Source organism: Artibeus jamaicensis, unplaced genomic scaffold (genome assembly GCF_021234435.1).
Source record: "Artibeus jamaicensis isolate MK-2021 breed Jamaican fruit bat unplaced genomic scaffold, CSHL_Jam_final contig_1085, whole genome shotgun sequence".
Classification (NCBI taxonomy): domain Eukaryota; kingdom Metazoa; phylum Chordata; class Mammalia; order Chiroptera; family Phyllostomidae; genus Artibeus; species Artibeus jamaicensis.
In genome coordinates this window covers 1,278,500-1,303,664 of record NW_026521214.1, presented here as the reverse complement: position 1 = coordinate 1,303,664, position 25,165 = coordinate 1,278,500, and the positions used below count along the sequence as shown (strand labels likewise).

Below are 25,165 nucleotides of genomic sequence, written 5' to 3'. Positions count from 1 at the left end.
CCTGCTGGGGGCATACCCAAGCCACCCAGAGTATGGTGTCGTGTGGGCACCACTGTTTCTCGGGCACCCTTTGCCGAGGTCAGAGGTGTAATGACCTGTCCAAAGCCAGTGAGCCTGGAGCCGTCAGCCTCGTCCCCTGACCTGCCAGCCCTTCCCCCATCTCCCTACCCAGCCTCTGCCAAGCACATAGGTGCCCAGAGCTCCTCTTGCCACCGTGTCCTTGAGCCCCACCCCGCTACCCGAGACACTGCCCTTCCTGCTCTGCTGTCTGTTTGACTCTTACTGATCCTTCTAGACCCGGTACAAAGTCCCTTCTCCGGGCTGCCCCACGTCCCTTTCCTGCTGCGCCTACACCCTCTTCAGCCCCTTCCCCAGGCCCGCTGCACCCGTCCACAGCTGTCTGTCTGCACCTGCACCTCCCAGCCCCTCGGACTGAAAGTGAAGAGGCCGAGAGGTTTCCTGGAGGAGGGGTAAGGGTAGGTAGGCCTGGGGGTGTGGCGAACAGGTGGTGCCGACACCCCTTCTGCCCACCTTGGTGATGTTGAAGTTGATGTTGAAGCTCTGCCCGTCCCCCTCCACCTGCCACACCCACACCTTGCAGGCCAGGTCGCTGGTGCTGGCGCTGATGCGCTCCAAGGTGAAGGTGCAGTGGAGGTGCTGCTGTGCGCCGGTCCAGATGTGGTAGAAGGGGATCTCCTGGGGGGGGGGCAGGGGAAGGCGTGGTGGTGTCAGGTGAGCGGGCGGCAGGTGTGCCTGGCTTCGGGAACTGCGAGTGCCCTCACCTGGTAGCTGACGAGGAGCTTGCTCTTCCACAGGGAGCTGGGCACATCGTGGATGGACAGGCGCAGGTTGTGGTAACTGTCCTTCAGGTGCAGGACTCGAGGCTCCTGGATCAGCTGTCCCCCCAGCTGCTTCTCCAGCTGCACCACCTCCTGCAGTGCCCCAGGTGGTCAGCGGGCCTGGGGCAGGGACAGCCCCCTCCTGCTCCCACTCCGCCCCCGGGGGCCGGGGGCAGCACCTTGAGTGCATCCCGGGTGTCGTGCAGGCAGTAGACCCGGATGTTGTACTCCAGGGAGGTGCAGGCCACAGGGGCAAACAGAAGCAGCTTGAGGCGCTTGGCAGCAGCCACACTGAGGGCCTCTCCCACCAGGGCGAAGCGGCCCAGCTGCTCCGTGAAGACGTAGCAGGCGCCGGCCTCCAGCTGACAGTAGTAGAGGTGGGAGGGTGACTCCTCGCCCAGGTGCAGCACGTCCTGTGGGCAGGCCCAACGGGTCAGCTCTGGACCCATGCGGCTCCCGGGCCGGGGCTGGCCAGAGACTGGGGCAGGGACCTGGCTCCGTGGGGAGTGGAGGACTCACCTCCCAGCTGCCCTCGCAGGACTGCTTTTTGAGGCGTAGGCTCCAGCTCTCTGGGCTGGGCTCCCCGCAGTGGTCCATGGCCAGGATGACGGGCCGCGTGAGCAGGACTCCAGGGGGCCCACAGCTAACGATGGGACTCAGCAGGGTCTGACAGCCGGCTAGGGGCAACCTCAAGTGGGGAAGCGTGGGTGGGGAGGGAAAGGTGTCAGCGGGCCTTACAGGACCTGGGCAGGATGGGACAGTGGCACCCAGCTCGGGGGGGCAGAGCTGGGTCAGGCTTAGGGGCAGCTGTTCCCTGGGCCCCTGTTCGCCAGACCAGACCAGACAGTGATGGGGCAGGGGCTTCCTGGTCACCGCAGGCAGGGGCGGACCCACCCAGCCCCCGGGGCCCGCGCCCGCACCTCACATCCTCTGGTTTGTGCAGCGTGAGGTAGACCTCGTAGATCTTCCCGCGGGGTATGGCGTCGGGGGGGATGAGGAGGCTGACCCCTGTGTCAGAGTGGGAGGAGGGCTGGACTCACCGGGGCTGTGCGGACACCAAATACCCCATCTGCCTGCCCCCACATGCGCCTTCCTTTGAAGACTGATTAGTGCTAGTCTGGCTGGGGACAGAGCTGCCACAGGGACGGTCCAACTACCCACATGGGTAGGAAGCTGAGGCACAGTGACCTCGAGAGAGGCCAAGGGAGCTTGGGTGGGAAAAGCATGTCCTGGACACAGAAAGCACCAAAACAAAAGGTGCCGGGTATGCTGCACCTGCCTCCCCATCACCCTCCCTGAGACGTTCCCGTTACTCCTACCCTATCAAGCCCAGCTCCCTGCCTGGCATTTACACCTCCGGCCCCGACTGCCTTCCCAGCCGCACCTGCAGCCCAGCCTGTGCTGCACTGCACACTCACCGTTCCAGGGCCACTATCCCGGCTGCCTCTGCTTGGGTGCCCCACCCCCTGCCCCACTCAGGCGTCCCCCGCTTCTGCCAGTGTGGCCACCTCTGGGGATGGCTGCTCTTGGCCACCCTGCTGGACTTTGCTTCTCATTTGGCAGTGGCCCCTACAGTGGGGCGGGGGCCCTGAGCAGCCTGGTCTGCTTTGGTGCTTCTCCCTGGTCTGGAAGCCATCGCACATGTGCCCTCCTGTCCGGCGGAGTCACCTCTGCCCCGGTGTCTTGCAGGGACAGCATCAGAAAGTGCCTGTTGAGTGTTCCAGGGGCGAAGTGGTGGGATGGGACGCGGGGGACAGAGGGTGTTGCTCTGGGCAGGGCGAATGGCGGCCCTGCCCCACCTTCCTGCCCTTTTAGGACAGGGAGCCCTCACATTAGGAGGGGAAAGAATTCTATGCCTTTATCCCACCGTGTCCAAAAGCACAGGCATGCCCTGCAGAGTGGGCGACTGGGTGGGCCGGCTGGAATGCTGCCACTCTCTGGGAACCGCAGTGCGGGAGAGGGGAGCGCTGAGTTCACTGTGACGGTTCCCTCCACCTGTCCCCGCCGCTGCTCCCAGCATCGGTCACAGTCCCAGAGTGTTCTCATCCGGTGAGTGCTCACACCAAGTGCCGGCACTCAGGAAGCAGGGGGAAACCACAGCCCTGCTCGCAGAAGCACCCAGCCCGGTGGGGGGGACAGAGTCCAAGGTGCTGGGGGCGACCACCTCAAGATGGTCACTGCATACCACGGGCACCTGCCCCTTCGTAAGAGCTTGGCGTGGACCGCCCAGCCTCATCCCCATGGCAGGGGTGTGAGGCTCAGAGCGGGGAGAGCGGCTGGGCCCTGGCCCAGGCCCAGGGTGGTGGGGGAGAGGGCCTCGTGCAAGCAGAGAGCGGCATGGTGCTCGTGGTGTGCTGAGCACCCACCGCAGCCCTGGTGGGCTTTTCAGGGGGTGTTGGGGAGCCCCGGAAAGAGTTCAAGCAGGGGAGAGACATGATGAAGTGTGGCTTCACTGGTGAATGCCAGGAGCTGTGAACCAGGCGACAGGCAGGCGTGGCGGCCTGGTTCGGGTAGGGTGGGCGCTGAGGGAAGATGAGGATGCAGAAGGAATGACAGGATGGCTGTGTGGCTGAGGCTGGTGCAGAGGTGGGGTGGGGAGTGAAGGGGAGCAGGGGGGTCAAGGTGATTCCCAGTTTCTGGCTGAATGTGCTGTCCCTGAGGTGGGGAAAGCCAGGAAGCAGGAGGCTCTGGGGGAGGTGGGAGACGGTGCTGTTTTAGGCACCAGAAATGTGAGGTTTTGTGAGACATCCAGATGGAGCTGCCCAGGAGGCAGCTGGGTGTGCGATTCTGTCACCCAGGAGAACTGGGCTGGGAATTTGGAGGAGGAGTGATCGGCTCAGACGTGGAGATCACAGCCGTGGAGTGCGTTTGGGCAGGCGCTGGCAGGGGCGCTGAAGGACAGCTACAGCCAGGGACAGGCCTCCAGAGCGGCTACAGTGAGGCCAGAAGACGGGGGCTCGGAGGCTCCTTTAAGCCGAGGGGAGAGAGTTTCAGGGTGGAAGTGGCCAGCCACACCAGAAGCCACAAAAGGTGACCACAGAAAAGGTCCGTGGATTGTCTATCCAGGTGTCTCACGGCTGGTCAGAGGGGTTTCTGGGAGATGGTGGGTGGACAGACCCCCTGTCTAGTCTAGGCGCCAGTCTTCTGCTGTCCCTTCACCTGCCCAGCTTGAGGCCAGCCCTCCCCACTACGAGCCTGGCACATGCAGGCTGGCTGCGTGCAGGAGTGGACCGAAACCCTATGCCCTAGGCCACAGAAACCAAACAGCTCTGGCCACTGCCTCAGTGCCGGCACCCTGCCAACCACACCGCATCCTCTCCCAAACTACCCGCTCTCCTTGCCGACCTGGCTCAGCGTTGGGGCGAGTCTGAGCGGCGCGGGAAGGGCACCAGGGATGTCCCCTCCTCCTCCATGAGGGTCATGGAGGCTGGTCTTGCCTCCCAGAGCCCCGGGGGCCCTTCGCCCCACCCCCCACCTGTGTGCGGGATCATCAACCGGCCCCCGAGGAAGTTGAAGGTGCCGTAGGCCACGTTGCTGGTGCTGCGCGGCAGGGAGCGGAAGTAGTTCTGGGCGGACAGGCGGGAGACGAAGTCCTCCGCCTCGGAGGTGGGCGAGCGGTGGTGCAGCGTGTGGCGGCCACCGCTCAGCGGGCTGAGCAGGTGCCCATTGCTGAGCTGGAACTTGGGGCTGGGCCCATCCTGCCGGGGACACAGGCCGCCCTGGTAGGTGGTGGTGGTGGTGCTGAGGTCTGGCTGGATGGTAAGCAGATGAGGGTTGTCTGTGGGACAAAGACAGACTCAGGGGGTGGCGCTGGGGGCGGCCCCAGCCGAGCGGCCCTTGGCCTGGGGCCAGGGCAGGAGTGCTGAGGGAAGGGGCCCCACACCTGCTTTGCTGGGCTTGATGCTGACGGGCTGGAAGCCCGAGGTGAGGATGGACGAGTCGGCCACGTCCGAGTCCAGCCCCTCCTTCTTGCGGCAGTACACGAGGATGAGGGCGAGCAGCAGGAGCAGCAGACACACGGCCACGGCGACCAGGCCCACGTAGAGGGCCACGTCCTCGGGCCCGGAAGCAGCTGTGGGAGAGAGCGCGGCCTTGGAGGGGCGGCGTGGGGGGTGGGGGAGGAGAGGCCAGCGGTCTCCATTCCAGGGGGCGAGGCCCCATTCCTGGGCATGCGCACTCTGGGCAGCCGATGCCGGCTCAGGGAGCGTGGAGCCCCAGCCCTGCAGCGGCCATCACCTCACAGCAGCGGCAATCCTCGAGCAAATCGCATTCCTTGGAGGCCCAGTTCAGGCTGAGGTCGCTGCCGTGGGAATCAGAATCGGGAGAAGAGACACTTCCCCAGATGGCCTGGGGCGGGGCTGCTAGACTGAACTTGTTCTTTGGGGGCCTGGGGCAGATGGGGCTGTGGGGACCTCCCAGGATCCTCAAAGCAGGGGAGCTGCTTCCTGGGGGGGTCTGCCAATCTGGTTCCTGGGGTCCCTGCCAGGGCTCCTGTCATTGTCTTCCTCTGCGGGCCTGGGGCAGGGCAGGGAGGGGTGATTGAGTGCCTGGAGGAAGTGGTATTGATTTTAGAAGGGCTTTGTGTAATGGAAGAAATGTCCATCAGAGAAGAATTGACACAGATAATTAGGTTTTTAATTGAAAGAATGGGGGAGGGTGTGTTCCAGGGGAAAAAAATCCAACTGAGATCTTTAATTGTTAGTTATGGCCTTGTAATTAACCAGCCGCACAAGCCTGTGTCCCCACAAGACTCGCATGTGCCCATGGGGGACGGGGAGGAGGCAAAGCTGCAGGAGGGGTGGGGGTAGGTGTGGGGCATGTACCCGGGCTGCGTGCGCACAGTAAGCCTCAAATGTATGCACATCCAGGGGGGCAAGGGGTGTTTTGGGGCATACAAGGGCTCATGAGTGGGTGTTCATGGATGGAGGCCCCTCGAGGGTCCTGAGCTGGGAGAGGGTGCAGCCCGTGACAGGGGACTGCCTTGCTTGGCCACCATGTTCCTGGGGCTGGGCAGGTTCCGTTCTGTCAACTGGAGAGGCCTCACAGGCGGAGAGCACTCACTGTGCACGCAGAGGTCGCTGGTGCAGTTGCGGGTGTCCAGGTCAGCACCCCGGCACTCCTCGCCTCCGTTGCGGGGCGCCGGGTCCGCGCACTCGCGGCTGCGCCAGTGGGTGCAGTCCAGCCCACAGGCTGACCACTTGCTCCATGGGCTCCAGCTACCATCCACTGAATGGGAGACAGACACGGACAGAGAGGGCAGGGCACTGTTAGCCTGGGCAGCCAGCTCGGGCTCTGGTGTGAGGCCAGGCCCAGGCCCAGCAGTCTGCAGGCCCTCAGTGTCCAGCTGGCCTGGGTGACACATGCTAATGATGGGAGGCACGATGACCCTTGTCCCACACTGACTACACCTTTCCTGACTCTGCCTGGGGCCCTGGGACGCAGACCCCTGCGGTGACTGAGCTGGACACACCGGCGGAGCCCTGCCTCCAGCGCACGGAACCCTGTCCTGGGCTCGGACTGAGCCTGGCCCTGTGTGTGGGCAGGTGGGATGGAGCCCTGGGGGCAGGCTGGTGGGCACGATGGAGCCAGGGCGCGGAGATGGCGTGGTGAGGAGCGATGCGGGAGGCGGCGGCCGCTGGTACCTGGGCACAGGGTGGCGCAGGCTGTTTTCTGGACATTCTGCCCCTCACAGAAGGCGCCCCCGTTGAGAGGCGCCGGGTTGGTGCAGCTCCGGCTCCGTTTCTGCCAGCCGCGCCCACAGCTGGCGCTGCAGACGGACCACTCGGTCCACGTCGACCACCCACCGTTCACTGGCCGGACAGAGAAGGACTGGGGTCAGGGAGCGGGGGCTTCCTCTGACACGCTGGCCCCGGGGCTGGGGCAGGAGGGCTGGAAGGGAAGCCCTGGAGGGGAGGCCATGCTCTGTGGACTGTCCCCAGGCGGGCAGCACCCGCTCCCCAGCCCCTTCCTTCCACTGGCAGGTGCCACGGGCACTAGGGGCAGCCGGCCCTGACTGCAGCTCTGCGTCCCTCCGGCTCAGATGCCAGCGTTTCACAGGGGCGACTCCCACCCCCTCCCTCTGCCTGCTCCTAGGGGTGCCCAGGACACTGCTTCCCACCTGAAGTCACCTTTCCTAGCCTCCCTCTGAGCCCTCACCTCCTTCCGCACAACGCCCCTGCCCACAAAGAAGCCAAGGCGTTGCTGTGGCCCCTTGCCTTCGCCCAGACACGCCCTGCGGCTCCCCGACAGCCACAGTGGGGCCTGCCTGGCCCCGGCTCCCTCAGGCCCCGGCTCCCTCGGGCACCAGCCGCAGTGCTGTTCTGAGGACCCCTTCTGTGGCAGCCACCCCCCCCCCCCCGCCAGAGCCGGGGCCCACCGTAGACGATGACAGCCGCGGAGGCACTGCGGCGGCGAGCCACGATGTTCTTGGCCACACAGGTGTAGTTGGCCGTGTCGGCCAGGCGGGCCTGCCGCACCACCAGGCTGTGTTCCCGAGTGACGTACACATTGGGGTCCAGGGAGGGGTCCACCAGGTCCTCGTTCCGCAGCCACTCCACCTGGGGAAGGAGCCACACCCTGCACAGCCGCCCTTGTCCAGGCTGACAGTGGCCCTGGGGGCAGTCAGCCTGGTGGACTGGGCAGAGCCTGGGAGCCCTCTCACCTCTGCGGGGGGGATGCCCTCCGGCGGGCGGCAGGGCAGCACGATGCCCTGTTCCAGGGACACCTCCTTGGCCAGCGGCTCCTGCTCGAAATTCTTGCGAAGATCTGGAAGAGCAAGAGTGTCCTGTGGCCTGAGCACCTCACACTGGCCAGCCTGGCCTGCTGTGCCCTCCTATCCTGCAGGGGGCCACGGCCCAGGGCAGAAGGATGTGCCAAGTGCCCAGGGGCCAGGCGGTAGCTGGGCAGGGCCCACAGACGCTCCCATCATCAAGGTGGGAGCTGAGGCTTTCTGACAGGGACCCTCCCCATGCCACCCTGGGGCCAAGCCCTGAGGGCGGGCCTGCACTCACAGGCGATGCGGATGTAGGCCTTCTGGCTCTTGGTGGTGCCCGAGGAGCTCCAGGCCACGCACTGGCACCAGTACTCCTCCAGCCCAAACACCTTCTCCACCTGCTGCCGTGAGACATTGATGCGGACCTCCATGGTGGGCAGGCCTGGGGAGGAGAGGGCACAGCTAGGGCCCAGCTGTGCCAAGCCTTCCTGCTCCAGTCCAGAGAGTGGACACTGGGGTGGTTCCCAGCCTGCAGAGAACTCTGGGGGGCCCACGGGGAGCCCGGTTTATTTCCCCTGGTGGCCAGGAGTAGATCTGAGCACTCCCACTCGTCATACGTCGTTACTCAGTGACCTGTCTCCCTCCAGTTAAAGAAACGTCCCTAGCAGGGCATCCGGCAGCAGGGGTTGGCCTCCCCGGACCCTAGGAAGAGCCGGTGGAACAGACTGGCCACCCCTGAGGGCTTGGTGGGTGTAAAGGGATGAGGAAGAATCTGGCTCAGATCCCTGGGGGTTAGCAGGTGGCTCCTGACAGTGATAATATAATAGCGGCTATTAACAATATAATTACGCCATTGCCTAGTGTGATAATAGACCCCTGGGCTTAGCAAGCAATTCCCACATGCTGGCTTGTTATCTCTGCCGACCCACCCCTGGACCACACGCCCCCTCCCTCCCTCCGAGGAGGAGAGGGCGAAGGCTCCCAGGAGCAGGGCCTTGCCAGAGAACTCCCTGCTGTGGAAGCATCCTCAGGGTGCCCTGGGGTCCCCCTGGGGAGGCCTGGGCTGTGACGGGCATTGGGACCCGCTCTGCACTACCTGGGCGGGGGACCCCTCTCCGGAATGGACTCAGTCCCCTGCCCTAGAACACACTGGGACCCAGGGGCGGGGGCGTCAGGAGGGCCCAGACCTTCCGAGGGCCCAGATGGGGACAGCAGCCCTCTCCTCCAGCCTCCTGGCCAAAACCAGTGTCCCAAGAGTGAGAAAAGACTATGTGTTTCCAATTTCTCCTCCTTCTGACCCCAATTTCCCTCGGGTCATTGGCTTATCAGAAAGAGGGAGAGAGGCCGGCAGCAATGTGTTTCCATTGTTAACAGAGAAATTCAATTAGGGCTGCGTTGCAGGAGGGGCAGCAGCCCAGCTGAGCAGGGAGGCTGGTTTCTCTCTTAATTTCTCCTCTGCGTCTTCCCTGCCCCCTGCCCACAGCCCTCCTCAGCCTGCCCCCACCCCCACTCCCATGTCGGCCCCAGACTTTCCCCTCCCAACTTTCCTAGCTTGCCCTGTGTGGCTAGTTCTCACAGGAGATAGGGGGCGGGGGTGCCTGGGGTTCTTGGGGCGGGGTGAGGGCTGAGAACTGAGGGACCCTCCCAGGGCTGTGTACAGGAGAGGGCCTAGGCATCAGCCACCTGTCAAACACACCAAATCCATGAACACGCCCCAGAGACACAGGCCTCCAGAACTTTCTGAGCTGGGAAGTTTTCCTCCCTGGCAGACAGGTCTGTGAACTGGCCACTCCATCCCCCTCTGGGGTGGGGGAGCAGAGCGCACCGCCCGGCAAGTCAGCCTGGGGGAACGGCACTAAATTTAAGCGAGCCTATTTCTTTCTCCCCACCTCCTCCCACTCCTGTCCTGCTGCCTCCTCACCTCCTTCCTGCTGCCGGGAATGACAGCCAAGTTTGCCCAGCACCTACCGCCTCCAGGCCGCGCCCTGGAGCCCCAGGAGCTCTGGGGGGGGGTGTGTGTGTGGCGGGAGGGCAGACCCAGGGGTCCAGTAGGTGCCTGGCTGTGCCTGCCTCCCTGTGAGTCACTGAGCAGCCTGAGTCCTGGGGGCATTCTGGGGCCCAGTTTGAGCAGATGCGGGGTCTGGGAGGGGTCCCTGCAGGCCCAGGAGTGGTGGGGCGGCAGGGGGAGGCAGGGCACGTGGGAAGGCCCCAAGGGGCTTCTGAGTGCTCTGGGGGCTACGTGATTGGTGGGGTGGGGGCTCAGGCTCTCCTTGCCAACCTGCATCTAATGACCAATCAGTTTGTGGGACACAGTAAATGACACCCCCAGGCTGGACTCTGGTACTTGACTTTGCAGATTTCAGGCTTTTCCAGTATGAGCAGGTATGGGTCCCTAACCCCTGGTCTCCTGGTTAGGGAATGGGGGCAAGTGAGGGGGGACGGGGTGCTGCCCAGCCGCCCCCAGCCCCACCCATGAATGGGTATGACTGACCTCTGATCACTGCCACGGGTGATCAACAACCACAGGCCGTCTCTGGGTCAGGGGCTGCATGTCTGCATGTCCGCATGGCGCTGCGGCTGAGACGTGTTTGCGGGTAGGTAAGGGAAGCCTCTCTCCAAGCTCCAAAGCACTCAGTGGCTTTGGGTTGAGAAATCAACAAGATCGATGAAAACTCAGAGGCTCTTGACCAGGGGAGACCTGAGGTGGGGTGCTCAGGGCAGGAGGGTCCTGGTCGTGCGGGTGGGAGATGGCCCCATGAGCGCTTTGCGCTGTCTGGCTGGAAGGGAGCAAGGCCAACAGAGCCTGGCGGGGCCCCGGTGTGCGGGCTGGGCCAGGGATCCCCGACCTCTGGACAGCAGGAGAGAAGAGAGGGGAGGCGGGGAGCCCTGGGGGGCAGGCCTGGGGCCTTCCAGAGGTTCCGGGACAGAGCCTCACAATTGCAGAAAGGCAGGTCTCTGGTCTGTGGCTTCCTCCTCCTCACCTGTCCTTTCCCTGGAGAACCCGACACAGCAGTGGGAGGACTTGTTGGCATTGGTGGCCTGGGACACCCCACCCCTCATCTCTCCCTGACCACTTGCTCACCCTGCTCCATTCCCCTGTCACCTCCCCAGGCAGCTGCAGTCCCCAGCCCTCGCTCCCAGGTTGCTAAGCTGCCCGCCTCTCTGCGGGGGCTGCGTCCATGGCATGGAGCGAGTGCTCGGGGACTGTGAGTGGACACAAAAACAAAGTAATCACAGAGTGTGGGAGCCGTGAGCTCTTCTGTCATCTGGGGCCTACTCCCTCCGAGCCTCTTTCCTCTGTGGATACAGCTGCCTGGGCTGACAGGGCAGTGGGGACCCCTCCTCTGCCCAGAGCCCCCAGGCATTCTTGGGGCCTTCCCTCCTCTCCCCCACCAAGCTGTGAGGGCTGGTGGGGGGCTCCCAGGGCAGGCCTTGGGGGATGCACAGAAGCCCTCGGTGGAGTCTTGCCTCTCCTGGGGATCTGGGTGGTAGAGACAGAGCTGGCGACATCCTGGCCCCATGACACCCATGGCGGCAGTGCCCTGCAGGCCCCCAGCTGGGCCCCCCTTCCTGCAGCCTGCCCGCTGCGCAGCCGGCCTCACCGCTGCTCCCGTCCGTGCTGTGCTCAATGGCGTGGTCCGTCTGGCGCACCCACTCCCCGTTGCACTTGAAGAAGATCTGCGTGGCGGGCCTGGCCTTGCACACCAGAAGCACCGGCTTGTTCTTGACGATGTACACGTCCTCGGGTTCCACCAGGAAGTGGGGGAACAGGTCTGGGCTGACGCCGGGCACCGGGTTGGCCACCGTGGCGCTCTGCTGGGCACCTGCAGCAGGGTGGAGCCAGGGGTGGGGGGGAGCACAGTGAGCCAGGATTCTGCTGGGCTGGGGGGCCCTCTGGGGGCTCCCTGCCATTCAGGGCGGGGCTGGGCCATGGGGAGCTCGTTGCTGGGGGGCCGAGGGAGGAGTGAAGCTGGGCTGCTAAATGTCCTGCTGCCGCCTCAGAGTCCCCCTCTGTAAAGTGGGGGAAGAGTAGCCCCTCACTTCTGAAGACTGCGGAGCGATGCAGTAGTCAGGCTTGTCATGGCCCTGGTAGGAGTTCGGGGATCAGGTGAGACAACCTACCCCCTGGGAGAAAGCTGTTGTGGGGGGGCAGGGAAAGAGGACCCCAGCAGGGGGGCAGTCTCTTCCCTGCTCCAGCTGCCTCCAGGCGGCTTCCGGGTTGACCCCTATTCCTGGTCCCTCACACAGTAGGTGCTCAGAAAATAACATGTGAATAAAGGAGGGGAGGGGCAGAGCTTATAGGAGAGACCCCGGGGAGGGCCGGGTGGCCTGGGCTGGCATGGGATGGGAGCCAGGACAGTGTCTAGGAGCCTGAGGGACCTGGGCCACATCCCACCCTTCAAGGAGACCTGAATGTGGGTTTCCTTCTAATTTTAACTGAAAACCACAAGCATCCCACAAGTCATTTGTTGCTAATTACACAGGTAATTGGCTCTGAGGCTTTGGTGGAGGTAAAGCCCCAAGTCTCACAAGCTGCTGGACCAGCAGGGCCCCTGAAGGCAGGGCTGGGGCGGGGGAGGTGAGATAAGGGGGGCACCCTCAGTCCCTCCACCCAGCTGCCCACCAGACAGGTCACTGACAGCCCTGCCTCCCTCAGAGCTGCAGGGATGTCCCCACAAGCACCCACTCTGTCCACAGTGGCCTCTACGCCAAGAGGGGAAGAAGGCTTGAGAGGCCACTTCTGTCCCCTGCCAGTGGTGACCTGGGCCGAGATGCTGTCTTCCCTGGGAGGGATCTGGAGGCGCCACACCCTTCCCACAGGCCTCCCCAACTCCCAGCGGGCTTGTGCCCACCCTTGGAAGCATCCACACGGCCCTCCCCTCCCGCCTTTTAAAGGTGGGAATTGACCCCCTCTGCCCCAAGTGTGTAGTTTTTGGGAGGGGACCTGTGCAGGGTCATGCAGGTGTCCAGGGCCAGGCAGGTGGGCTGGGAAGGCCTGCTACGAGGCTGACAAGCCTGGTGTGACTTCAGGAAAGCCCCCCAGCCCCACAGCCACTGCACTCGCCGAGGAATGGGGAGAGAGCACCGGGTTCCGAGGGCGGCTGTGAGGCCGAGGCAGAACCAGGGATCAGCGCGGGTTTGGGGAGCGCAGGCTGCTGCCAACACCCAGGGCTCCTGAATGAGGATGGCAAAGGGCTGCGGCTCGGAATGCTCACAGCGTCTCTGCAGGGGTTCGGGCTGACGAGGAGGAGGTATTCACAGAGCTAATGGGGCCTTACCCGCAAGACGGGGTGGTGGGGATGCAGGCGGAGGGGAGAAGCCCTTTAGGTATCTTACTAATGGGGACTCTGAGACCCCCAGACACCCCACCTCCGGCCCTGGACTCAGAAAGTGTCTGGGAGGGGCAGCCTCCTGCCCTCTCATTATTCCATTTGCTCTTCACCGTCACTCAGCAGCTGCTCTCGAGCCCTGACCCAGGCAGCAGGCTCAGGCGACAAGGTCTAGAAAAGGGACAAGCTTCCGAGTGTGGACCTGCAGTAGGGACCTGGAAGTGGCCTCTCTAGACATTTCTCGGGGAAGCCACAGCAGCCCAGCAGACTCCGGGCTGAGGCGGACCCCTGAAGGAGGCTTGCAGGGGCTTGGGGGCAGGGCCGCAGGCTTGGGGCCACCCCTCATGGAGATTCAGCATGGCCTGCACCCGCCTGCTGGCTGGGGCTGGATGGGCAGGGGTCCTGGCTGGGGCCACGGATGGGGTGGGGCACGTGGCCCTCCAGTCCCTCTGGCCATCAAAGCGCCAAGCACCACTCCCGGTGGCTGCGCACTGAACCCAGCACCATCCCTTGTGTCTGCATTTAACTGCTAATGAAAAATAAATGTACTGTGACCAATAAGTGACATAGCTCACTTCTCCAGGGTCTGCATCAGGCCACACTGGTGTGGCCTCCCCTCCTCACCCCGAGGCTGCATTTATGGGGTAGGACTCGAGGGAGACCTTCTGGGCGACTGCAATGCCCTCCAGCAAGGACACTCCAAGGCCACAGGTGAGGGCCCATCCCAGCCCCCTGGTGACATCCTGGGGCTACAGAAGCTGCCTGGGTGGCCAGAACCACCTTCCTTCCCTCTGGGCCCTGAGCCCACTCTCAGTTCTGTCGGGCAGTCGGCACCGATAGCCTGGCCGACACCTCAGTGTCCCAATGAGGCCTGTCCCCTCCACACTTCGGGCTGCCAGAGGGAGTACTTTTTAACAGGAATACTATACTTGCCTATCAACGATAATACAAGGCAGTGCATGCTCACTGCCAAATGACTGATGATCCTTTCAACAGGGCAGGTTGGATAGTTCACCGCAGCCCCCACCCCTCCCTATTGCCCCTCTCTGGGCTTGCTTCAATTTCTGTTGTCTTCCTGGCTCCCACAGGCATTTCGGGATGGTGTCAAGCACCTTTGGCTGGTATCACTGAACCAACCCCCTGCTCCGGCCCAGTCAACTCTCCAGCCTTCCCATGCAGATGCCTACTGCCCCCCCCCCCCCCCCCAGGGCACTGTCTCTGCCCGCAGTCTGCACCCTGTCTGAAACCCCTTCCCTCCAGGTCTGCCAGCGCTCTCCCACCTTCTCCTCAGGGCCCAACTCCATGGCCACTGCCTCTGGGAAGAGGGATCCCCCACGTCACCCCCCAGGACAGCACACGGGCTGCTCGGCCCTCTCTGTGTTTGGGGCCGGCCCTCACTGTGCTGCAGTTCCTGCCACAGGAGGGGCCAGTGAGGGGCTGCGGCCTCCGTCCCCACTGCCAGCCTGTCCACCCCTGGTCCCTGCTGACCAATCCAAGGCTGCCTAGTCCCATGCTAGTGACTGGGGTGCCTGTCCCCGCTTCTTTTGGGGCTTCTGAGGTGACAACATGGGAGAAATGCTGTCCCAGGCAGACACTCCAGGGCTACAGGGGGCAGGAGGGGGCAGGAGGGCGCAGAGCCCACTGGCTGTGTGGCCCTGCCACCTCCCGAACCCCACCCCAAGTTGTCCAGAGGCCTCCCCCCCACCCCCAGCTTTCCCGCCGTCACAGGACATGGCCCAGCTGTGCCCTGGAATTCAGGAGGAGATCTCCCTTGCTTACTTAGCCATCCCGATGGGCTCTTGGTCACCAGGACTTGGCAGATGGCTCAGCCCCTGCTGTGGGAACCCAGCTCAGTGAGCCCTGGGGCTGGTCTGCTGGCCCCCACCTGTCTCAGGAAGCATTGGTGCCTCTGCTCTGGCCGCTCCATTCAGGGTGGCAGGCACGATCCCAGCCGTGACCCACCACTGGCCCTGGGAAGACCACGCCTGAGTGTGTGCCATGTGTGAAGGGAGGCTGGGCCCGCGGGGGCATGAGAGACCAGCGGGGTGGACCATGGTGGGCCTACCTCATGTGGTTCATCTGGGAACATCCACCCAGCTTTCAGTATCAGCAAATGCGTCGCCTCCTCCAGGAGGCCTCCCTGGATCTGTACTCTTTGTTTCCTGCCCGAATGCCTGCCTGTGCTCCGAACTTCCCTCTGGGGTGCACACCGCATCCAGAACAAGGGTGGGTTTGTCTGCCTATTGCCACTGCTCGGGACAGGACCCCAGGTCTGACCTGGATACTGATGGAGGACTTGCTGAGTGACTGAATGACCACCCTTTCTGCTCCCCTGAATTTCAGATCTGCCCATTAGTGGCCCCTTTACTCCGCAGGGAGCCCTGAGGGGGTGCAGAGCAGCCCACAGCAGAGCTGCTGGCGCGCCAGGAGAGGGGTCTGCACCGCAGGCTGCCCGCCTACCCACATGCTACTGCTCCGCGGCAGAGTCCCCTCTTCTTGCCTGCAGTTGGGATGATAAGACCTCCCCTGCGACTCCGAGGCCCAGGGTGGGTGTGAAAGTGCTTTCAAATGTTTTATTTTTAAAGGCACCACGAAAATATGAGGTGTGATTAAATCAAGCTATTAGCCAGCTCGGGTTTACTGTGCGGGACTCAGTCTCTGGGAGCAAGAGGGGTAGGCAGGCTGGGGGCAGGGGGTGCCTTTCATCCTCACAACCCCCCACCTCAGGGACAAGCAAAGGGGTGGGGTGGCAAGCCCCCACTTATTCTACTTCCCTGAGAATGTTGTGCATTTGGAGGAGGGGGCTGGGGCCTAGCAGCCTCCGTCCTACTCCAGTCCTACCGCCAACACCCCCCCACCCCGCAGCACTGAACCCCCCTCCTGCAGCACTGAACTGGGGGCCTGGGCTCCTAGCCAGCCTTGACTGCTGACATGCATTTGGTAGGTGCGCTTGGGTGGGGGTGTTGTGCTCCACAGGCCGAGGCAGACGGAGCAGAGTTCCCGGGGCCCACAGCCCCCGCCCCTTGCCCTTCCCACGCCCTTCCCTGGGGTTGGAGGCCCTGCTGCCCCAGGGCCTGACCTGCCACCTGGCCTCGCCTGGAGGACATGCCAGGTGCCCTCACTGTCTGCATTTCTTCAAGGGCTGTGTCCCAGCTCTACCCCCTTCAGCTAACAGCACCCAGGAGTGCCCACCCCCACGCCATCCAGGCCACACAGTCATTCCGTGCAGGCGGGCTGACTCAGTCTCTGGCCCCAGAGGTGAGCACTGGACACTGACTGGTTCCCGGAGCAGGTCGCTCTGCCCAGCAGGTGGGGTTCTGGGATTTGGGCTGGGCTGCTAGAAGAGAGAACCTTCCTCTGGGGGGCTGGTGCTGAGGCCCCAGGGAGGTCTGGCAGAAGGGGAGGGGCAGGGCCGGCTGGGTCTGACGTGAAGAGCCACCAGGGAAGAGAGGGGCCGCGGCCTTGGGGCCTGGGCTCCCACCAAGCCTGGACCCCTCTCTGGGGAGAGAGACCTTGTACTGCATGGATGCACCTGCTCGCTTGCTCCTGGCCTGGGCCACTTCTGCCCTTCAAGTCCTGCTCTAATACTCTCCCCAGAAGCTTTCCTGACCCCAGACAGAACTGGCTGGCCACAGCCCCCTGAGCTCTCACAGCCCCTGGGCAAACTTGCCTCACTCCTATTTGTCACACTGTTTAGGACTCTGTCAGCACCGGAGGGCAGGGGCTGAGGGGTGACATCCCCCACCCTTTGTGTATCCTGGCCAGGGCCCCAGCAAGTTTGTTGAATGAATGTTGGACAGCATTCCCTTAGTGGGGACCAGAGCCCAGAAAGGAGGGTCAGAGATAGAGGACACACAATCAGATTCCAATCAATCAATCAATCAATCAATCAGAAACTTGTGCAGGACCCGGGGGAGGCAGATGGTGCTCCCGGTGGTGGTGGGGATCGGGGATGTAGGCAGAAGTGTGGGGGTGGGGGGGTCTTGTCCCCTGCACCCCAGTGGCCTGAGCTGGTTTCCTGAGTTATTTTTTAAACTCAGGACAGTCTGTGACGGAGGAGCTTCCTTCAGGGGCTCTGTGGAGCAGAAGTGGAGTCTGCACTTGCTGTCAGACAGACAGACAACTGTGGGGAGTGGGGGAGTGGGAGGGGGAGGCCCCAAGACTACAGGTCACAGAATACCCGGATGCACCAGGAACTGCCGGGAGGTGAAGACAGGATCCACTGGGACCAGAGCAAGCTGGGGTGCACGTCCCAGAATTCCGCCACAGCCAGCACCTAAAAAACCCCCGCACTGGCCGCCAGCCACTCCCACACCTGAGTGCAACACCTGTTTCTCAACCCTCGTTTCCTCGTGTGGGGCAGACCCTGCACCAGGACGGGGCGCCCTGCCTGGGGTCTCGAGACACCCACTCTTCCTAGCCCTTGGGTCTGTCCCTTAGTCATCTCTCTCTCTGGCTGTCAGTCCCAACAGCAAAGACTTCCTGGAAGGCAGGCAGGGGCAGGTCCGAGTGCAGGCTCTTTTGCCCGGGGTGGGGGGTGTTCAGTTAACAAGGGAGGGGTGACTGCAGACTCTGCTGCCGAGGAGTGTGCAGGGGTGAAGGTGACCGGGTGTGCCTGTGAGGGGGGGGCTGCTCTCCTGACCCATGCTCACACACGCTGGTGCGTGGCGCTCTGGTTTCCATGGTAATGTGTGTGTGAAAGTGTCAGCAGCAGCCACCACCTTCCTAACATTGGAGGAAAGTCACCCTCTTTGCCAGTGGGCTCCAGGGCCCTGCCCTGTCACAGGGACCGACAGGCATCAGGAGGGGGACACTTGCAAGCCAAACCGCAAAGGACAAAGGAGGCGGGGCTGGGGGGCGTGGAGAAGGTATCACTTCACCAGCTCAGGAGACTCACATGGGTTGGGTGTGGGCTGGGCACCACTGCCCGCCACCAGCTGCCACGGAGCAGGCAGCTGTGCCCAATGACCCTGAGGCTCAGGACTTGCCTGGGGTCACACAACCACAGAGGGCAGCGGGGGCGCTCCCTGCCATCCAGGGCAAGGAGGGCACAGGGCGGGCAGGGCCTGAGTGTTTCCCGGACCAGCGTCTGGCCCGCCCACCACACCACACCCGCTCACTCCATGTTTCTCAAACCTTCTCAGCCAAGCCCAGCACTGGGCCTTTACACGTGCTCTTCCTGCTGCCCCCTGCTCTCCCGTGGGTGCTCCCTCTAACCCCAGGTCTTGGCTCCTGTGCTGCCTCCTCCCAGAGGCCCGCCCTGACTGCTGTGCCCCACCTCTTCAGTCCATTTTCCTCAGAGCACTCACCACCATCTGACCTCATCTCCTTCCTGTCTGTGTCCCGTCCCCCGAAATGGGTCACCACAACGGGGCCATATTTACCATGCTCACTGATGCAGTGCCAGGACCCGGCCCCGGCAGGCGCTTTGGTAAACGCGCTGGGAGCTCGGATGAACCCACAGGGCCTCCCCCTTGCGAGCCGGAGCCCAGGCCCCTGCCACACCTCTGCCTCGCTCAGAGCCCCCGCCCCAGGGAAAGGGACCTGGAAACTGCCCAGATGGGATGCCTGGGGGTGAGCACTGTGATGGGGGACCGGCCCAGGGACGCTTCCTGGGGCCCCTGCAGGCCCGGGGGGCCTTACTTCAGACCAGAGAAATAGTTAATAAAACTGAGACCTAAATAAGCATTTGATTAACAAACGATAAAATAGCTATTGTGTCCCCGAATTAAGCTGTAATTGTGGCTGATAATTGGCTGGTTAGGATTTAATAAGCTGCAATTAAGTAGAATGGAATCCAGGGTAATTATGTGGTCGCAGAGCCCAGCGAGAACTGGGGAAGGAAGGCGTTCTCCTGCTTTGGAATCTCCTACTGGTGCAGTGTGCTGCTGCTGCGTTGCGGTCCGGTGTGTGTGCGCATGCGTGCCTGTGTGTGCGCGACTGGCCGCCTCCACCTTTCACCTGGCAGCGGTAGCCAGGGGCCTGGCCCTGCCCTCTCACCACTGCGTGCCCGAGGAGGTGGGCACGTAGGCTCTGAGCCCCGCCAGGGTCTGTGGCAGCCTGAGCTGAAAGACATAAAAGGACCCTGGGCACAGCTCCCTGCAGGAGGGTGGCCCTCCTGTCTTTCTGATGAGTAAACGGCTCAGAGATGGGAAGGACTTGCTCAAGGTCACACAGCGATCAGTGGCCAGGCCAGGCCAGATCCTCAGATTGCCCGTGGATCGAAGGTGATTCTGACTGGCCAGGAAGCCAGAGGATCTCCCCCACCCCACCAGACCCCCAGGCACCCCCCCCATTTCCACTCGTGTCCTTCACCAGGTCAAAATAGAAGCTAAGTAAGGACAGTGCGACAGTCGCATACACACACCCTGAAGACAAGGCGCTCCCCACCCCACCTGCTATCCCCTCCTCTGAGGCTGGCCCTCCCGCAGAGGTCCTCGTGGGTGCAGACCTCCTGGCTGCTTCAGCCCAGCACGCCACCCCTGCCCCCAGCCCCAGCCAGTCCGAGGAGATGATGAATGGTGCCGCCAACTTGCCGTTTATGACCCATCAGCATTTTTACAATGTTGCTGGCAATTAATTTAATTAAAGACCCTGTCCCAGATATGGCGGCATTTCATATCTCAGTGGTTTAATGGGAGCCTGGCTAGAGCAGGGTCCAGGGGGGCAGGCGGTGGCTCAGGAGCAGCTGCCCTGCCCAGCACAGGCCGGGGCAGCGGCGGCCCGACGAAGCCAAGACAGGAGGGAGGGCACACCGGGACCTACCGCTGGGAGATCCTGCCCACACCCCTAGCCAGCACGTGCACACCCACGTGCACACGCAGTCGCACCATCACAACGGAATCCACACGGATTTTCTTACTTAACTCTCACAACTATTCTAGGAGCCGAAGAACTATTTTAAATCTCCAACTTGCAGGCAATAAAACCGAGGCACAGAGGGGCAGAGTCAGCAGGGAGAGATGGATTCCCATCCAAGCAGGCTGGCTACAGGGCCCCCCTGCTCTTGATGAGGCAGGACACAGGTGATCAGCCCATGTGTGATGGACACGATGGGCCAAGGGCTGTGCAAGGCCCAGGCCACACAACAGTGACTGACGTGGGCTCCAGTCCCTGCCCCGTGGGGTGTCCAGTGGCGACGGCCCCACCCAGCAAGCCCTGGGCACACGGCATGCCAGAATCACCTCCCCAGGGCTGAGTACACACACCACACCCCCATGCACGCGCCATGTGCACCACCACTGCCCGCTGTCCTCCAGGCTGAGTCTGGCTGGGACAGCTGCTGCCCTTTCCAGGATGGTGACCTTGAAGCCACTGGTCCCTGGTCACCCTGGGACCCATTCTCAGCAATGAGCCGCCTGGCCCCTCCTCTTACAGGGGCCTGCAGGGAAAGCCAGTCACGGGTCCAGCCTCTGCTGGCACACACCCCAGCCTCCCTCCGAGGCTGCCTGGCTGCGCCCTTCCCTCTCCCAGGGACCTTGCTTCCATGGCCCCACCCCCACCATGCCAGCCTCCTGCACACGGCTCCCCACCTAGGGCCCTCGGCTCTGCTCTGCTGAGCTCCATGCCTACACTTCCCTGTCTCTGGGTGTCCCCAAGGACCTCACACCTGCCTTCACTTGCGCCCAGGGTTGGTTCTGTCAGCAGGGCTACGCCCCAAGCCGCCTCAGGGAGCATCTCACCTGCCTCCTTGCTGCAGTCTCTGAGTACCCCCAAGCCTCTCCTACCCACTCCGTCCTCTCTCACTTCATGGCTACGCAACTCACTCAGTGCCCCCCACCAGTGTGTCTTCCTGTGACCACCTGCTGGCTTCGGTGCCATTGTCAGCTATGGTGCCACAGAGCTACTTCTAGAAAAGAAAATCTGATCCCATACTTCAAACCCCTGCAAGGGATTCACTGACTGCAGGGTGAAGGTTGGCTCCCCACACCCCACACAGCAGCCTCACCCTGGGCACAGCCCCTCATGTCCCCTCCTTGCTCACTGGGCCCCCGCAGGGAACCCCACTCACTACCAATGCCCCCCGCCTGTTAATTCATAATGCAAGGTGTCACCTCCCCCATATTCCCTCCCAGTCCTTCTGCACATGGATGCACAGCTTGCTCCCCTGTCTCTGTGGCTGAGAGACCTCCGTTGACTGGCCTGGGCTGGTTCTGTGGGGCAGGGTGGGGTGGGACGGGGCAGGACGGGTGTGGGCTGCCTCCTCTATCGGGCTGGGCACCGTCAGGTACACGCAGTGGCCCTGAGCCCCCTCTTCTCAGCAGTCTCCAACTCAGGGACTAGTAGGCTGGGGGGTAGTGACTGTGGGTGAATTGAAGTGTCCCCCTCATTCTTTGCAAGCTCCAGGGGTGGGCACTGTGTCCCTTCTGTCCCTGTCAGCAACTGGCCCATGGCATGCACTCACTGAGGGGATCAGGAGACTGGGTCTCCAGTCCCTGTCCACTTTGCCTCTACCTGGCTGGGTGGCCGTGGGCAAGTCATTGTCCTCTCTGGGCCTCAGGCAAATTCAGGTGTCTTTAGGGGCTGGGAGGGGCCAAGAAAAGTGGAGAGGAAAACAGCCGTCCCAGGGTCAGCTCAGCCTGGCCGACTGCTGCCACCCGAGGCAGGCCGGCCAAGAGGTGCCAGATTTTTTCCTTTCAGGAGAAGCTGGAAATGCATTTTTATGTGAAACTTCTTGTTTAAAATGTTGACAACTAATTTAAACATTTAAACACTGTGTGGGCCAAATAAGTTGGCAGGCCAAAGCCAGACTGGACCATGTCCACGGTCTCCTCTGACTTTACAAGTCCAAGGGTTGGGGTCATACACAGCAGGACGAAGGTCTGGTCTCCCCGCGCCCCCACTCTTCCATCCTTCCCAGCACCAGCTATCCATTCCTCTCCCTGGGACTTGCCTCACCACAACCTGCTGCAGGAAGCCCCCGGGCAGCTGGCAGAGGGTGGAGGGGCCCTCTGGCCATCACCCCCCGGGGGTCAGCATTGAGTCGTCAGCACACGCTGTACTCTCGGCTGGGACCTGGGGTGCCAAACAGGGGTTTGACAAAGTGGTGGGATCAGGGAAGAGAGACAGACCGAGGCCTGGCTGCACACGGGGCCTGAGACCCTGACCAGGGAGACGCTGCCGGAGCCAGGGACGCTGGCAGGCAGGTGTGCATGGTAGGGGTGGCACTCCACAGGGACGCCCCCAAAATGAACCTCCACATCTGGGCAGGCAGGAGCTCAGCCTGGCTTTGGCCTTCCAGCTGGGAAGAGGGTGTTTGGTTGCACCCAAAACACCTCTACGAAATAGTAATGAGCCCTCGCCCCACTTTAATTACCCACTGTCCAAATAATTACTAGCTTGTTTATTTCACTTAATGGCAGCCATATTTTTTCTCCTGATATTAATTTCATGTTTTCCTGGCTTGTTCATTATCTTTCCTGTCCCCATAATGGGCTCTGAGGTCTTGTGGTAGAGAAGAGGGGGCTGGAGGAAAGAGAGGCAGCCTTGGCCTTGCTGTGCAGCCCAACACAAGCCACTGCCCTCTCTGGGCCTTGAATCCCAGAGCCCCAGATCCCTGCACACCCTCTTGTCCTTGATGCCATTGGGGTGGGAGTTTTCAAAGTGAACAAAAGGAGGGAGAGGGCAGCAGAGGAGAGAGAAGCTAGTGTCCCCCACCCCCCAAGGGCCCCTAAAGGGAAGGGCAGCCTCAGAAAGGCATGAGGGGATGTGGGGAAGGGGGTAAAAGAATTTTAAAAAGTCATGATGGTGGAAGGGGTGGGTGAGGGGAGGGTGCTGGAGTAACAGTAATGTCATCATGAGGGAGGGAGGGGACAATCCTGGAGACCAGCTTGGAGGAGGCTGCCCTGTGGGGGCTGCTGCTTGGTTGGGACTGGGGGGGCCTCCTTGTCCCCATTTCCCCCCAGTCTGGTGGGGAGGGAGCAGGAGCATTCTCACGAAGCCCAGACCCTCCCTAGACCTGACCTTCACCCTTGGCCTCTGCCTCACCTGCTGTCCATTGCCATGGAAACGCAGGCGATGCTGTGCTGTCACTGGGCCGTGGAAGAGCAGCCCATCTGATTTGGGGGGGCAGTAAGGAGAGATGGGGACAAAGAGGGAGGGGAGGGCCAGGGTCTCCGGGCGGACATTTAGAGCCTCTTGAAGGGGTCATTAGTTCTTAATAAATCACTAATAATTGCATGAATATTTAAATCTTAATAAAAATACAGTGGGTGCAGGGAGTCTCCGTGCGGGTATTCATTGCTATGGGGCTGGAATACGTAAAAGTTGGTATCGGTCCGACTGAACTGCTGCTATCGCCGCAGCTAAATGGGTAATTGGGAGTGAGCGACGCTATCAGCGGATGTAAATTGCACACAGTAAACCCAGGGCATTAACTGAGGGTTCATTATCCATTATCTCTACGCTTGCTCCCCTTAAAAGGAACTTGAAGTATATCAATGAGAAACTTGCAGGTCTTGATGAATCAAGGGAGTCTGAGATTGCTGAGGGCACCCCCTCGGCCCCTGTTTCCTGGTGCGGGTCCCCACTCCAGGGTGGCCCTGGCAGAGGGCTCATGGGTCAGTGTGTGGCCCCCACACACCAGCTGTCCTGCCAGAACCAGCGGCAAAGACGGCCAGTCCCTGAGGCCAGCCCTGACCCTCTCCGGAAGCCCTGCCCTAGAGGGGGCGCTGGGGGGGGGGCCGTGGACCTCCCAGCTGCTGTGTGTGGGCATTCAGCCGGAGCCCAAATTCGGCAGCACGTGAACAAGGCGGACCTCCATCTGCCCCAGACCAGAGCGGGGTGCTGCCGTCAGAGCAGCCCATGTGGAGCAGGGTCCAGTGGGGAGGGCAACTGGGTGGGGGCGGGGTGGGAGAGGGGTGCCCCTGGGGAAGCCCCGGGCAGGCAGAGCATTTGCAGAGCGGCTGCGTCCACCCCCCGCCGAGATGCACGCTCAGGCCACAGGCCAGCTCACTGCAAGGTCAGCGCGACCTCCTCCTGGGCCAGTTCGCCACCCAGCAGCCTCAGCTCCTTCTGTGCCTGTCACCAGGACCAGGCCTGTCTGACCTCCCACCCTCCGCGACAGGCCCTGGGCTTCCCCTCTCCGGACCCTCCCACGCGTGGGAGACAGACGCTGGCTGGGAGCCAGGGCAGTAGGCTCGGGGCTCTCCGAGAGGCCCAGGTGGCAGCGAGAGCGCCTGGCAGGGGCGGCGGGGGCCTGATCTGAGGCGTCCCAGAGATGCCTGGATGGTCCAAGGGTCCCCAGGGGTGCTCAACTCTCCTCCATCAAGGAGAGGAAAACCGCACCTGACCCTGCCTCTCTCCAGACCAGGTCCTGTCTCTCTCCCGCCCGCCGGGCTCCAGTTCTGCCCTCACCCGGTCCCAGCTCCGCTCTTCCGGTCCCGCTTTGCCCTCCAGCTCCTTGATGAAACCCTTTCTCCCATTTGCCAGGGACCCTTGCCCTCAGGGCTCTCTCTGCAGAGCCTCCCCCTGCCCACTGCCCTCTGGCCTGCTGGCTCCTGGGGGATGGCAGGCTTCTGTGAGAACCTGGAGGCCGAAGGCTCCCCAAACCCACTTGCAGGACGTTTGGGCCCATCCCCGCAGGATGCTTCCCCTCAGCTCTGCTAGGCGGCCACCCCAAGTGGCCAGCCCTGTGCAAACTGCCCTGTGCTGCCCAGCTAGACGCCCGCTGGACCTGCCTCTTCTATCCTTGTTTCTCTGCTCCCCACAGGTGTCACAGGCCACTGTCCTCTCCACTTGCCATCTAGGATCCAGCTTTCCGTCTGTCGAGACACTTGCATTAGCCTGGACCTGAGGTTAGCTACAGCTTTTATTTTAGAAAAGCTTCACTCCTCCAAACCCAGCTCAACTCCCTACAGCCCTCCATCTGGTTCCCACGCCTCTGGGCCCCTCCGCCTCCCTGCTGCCTCCTGCTTGTAAATAATCCTGTCCTCTGTGCCTATAATTAGCCCTAAGTAGAATAATTCGTAACAAACTTTATTTCTCCTGGCGTCTTTCTTGCTAACATGCTGCTGAGAGCCTCGCAGGATCAGCAGGAGGGAAGCCAGATTCGGGAACCAGCCGAGCGCCGCCCCCCCCCACCGAGGGTGCCCCTCCTGTCTGCCCGCAGCTGGGGTCCAGGAGCCAGAAGACCTCCCGCGGGCAAAGTGCGTGGAGGGCGGGTTCCGGGGCAGGGCCAGGGGTGAGTGACCAACCCAGAGGCCCTTCTCACGGCAGTGCCAGTGACAAGAGTGTTAGTCACAGCTGACACGTCCTGTTTACTCTGTCCGACTTTGCCTGTTTTT

General features: G+C 62.4%; 1 protein-coding gene across 1 annotated transcript in view; it reads right to left on the bottom strand.

The window, feature by feature from the left end:
• Positions 1-25,165, bottom strand: part of UNC5A (unc-5 netrin receptor A) — a 50,409-nt gene that overhangs the window by 926 nt on the left and 24,318 nt on the right. The window contains exons 2-13 of the mRNA XM_037164044.2: positions 11,154-11,375; positions 7,850-7,993; positions 7,501-7,604; positions 7,216-7,396; positions 5,901-6,065; positions 4,723-4,911; positions 4,315-4,617; positions 1,760-1,847; positions 1,359-1,527; positions 1,019-1,252; positions 783-932; positions 532-696 (exon numbers count right to left, since the gene is read on the bottom strand). Of these exons, the coding sequence (XP_037019939.2) occupies positions 532-696; positions 783-932; positions 1,019-1,252; positions 1,359-1,527; positions 1,760-1,847; positions 4,315-4,617; positions 4,723-4,911; positions 5,901-6,065; positions 7,216-7,396; positions 7,501-7,604; positions 7,850-7,993; positions 11,154-11,375 (2,114 nt within the window). The remainder of the gene's footprint in view (positions 1-531; positions 697-782; positions 933-1,018; positions 1,253-1,358; positions 1,528-1,759; positions 1,848-4,314; positions 4,618-4,722; positions 4,912-5,900; positions 6,066-7,215; positions 7,397-7,500; positions 7,605-7,849; positions 7,994-11,153; positions 11,376-25,165) is intronic.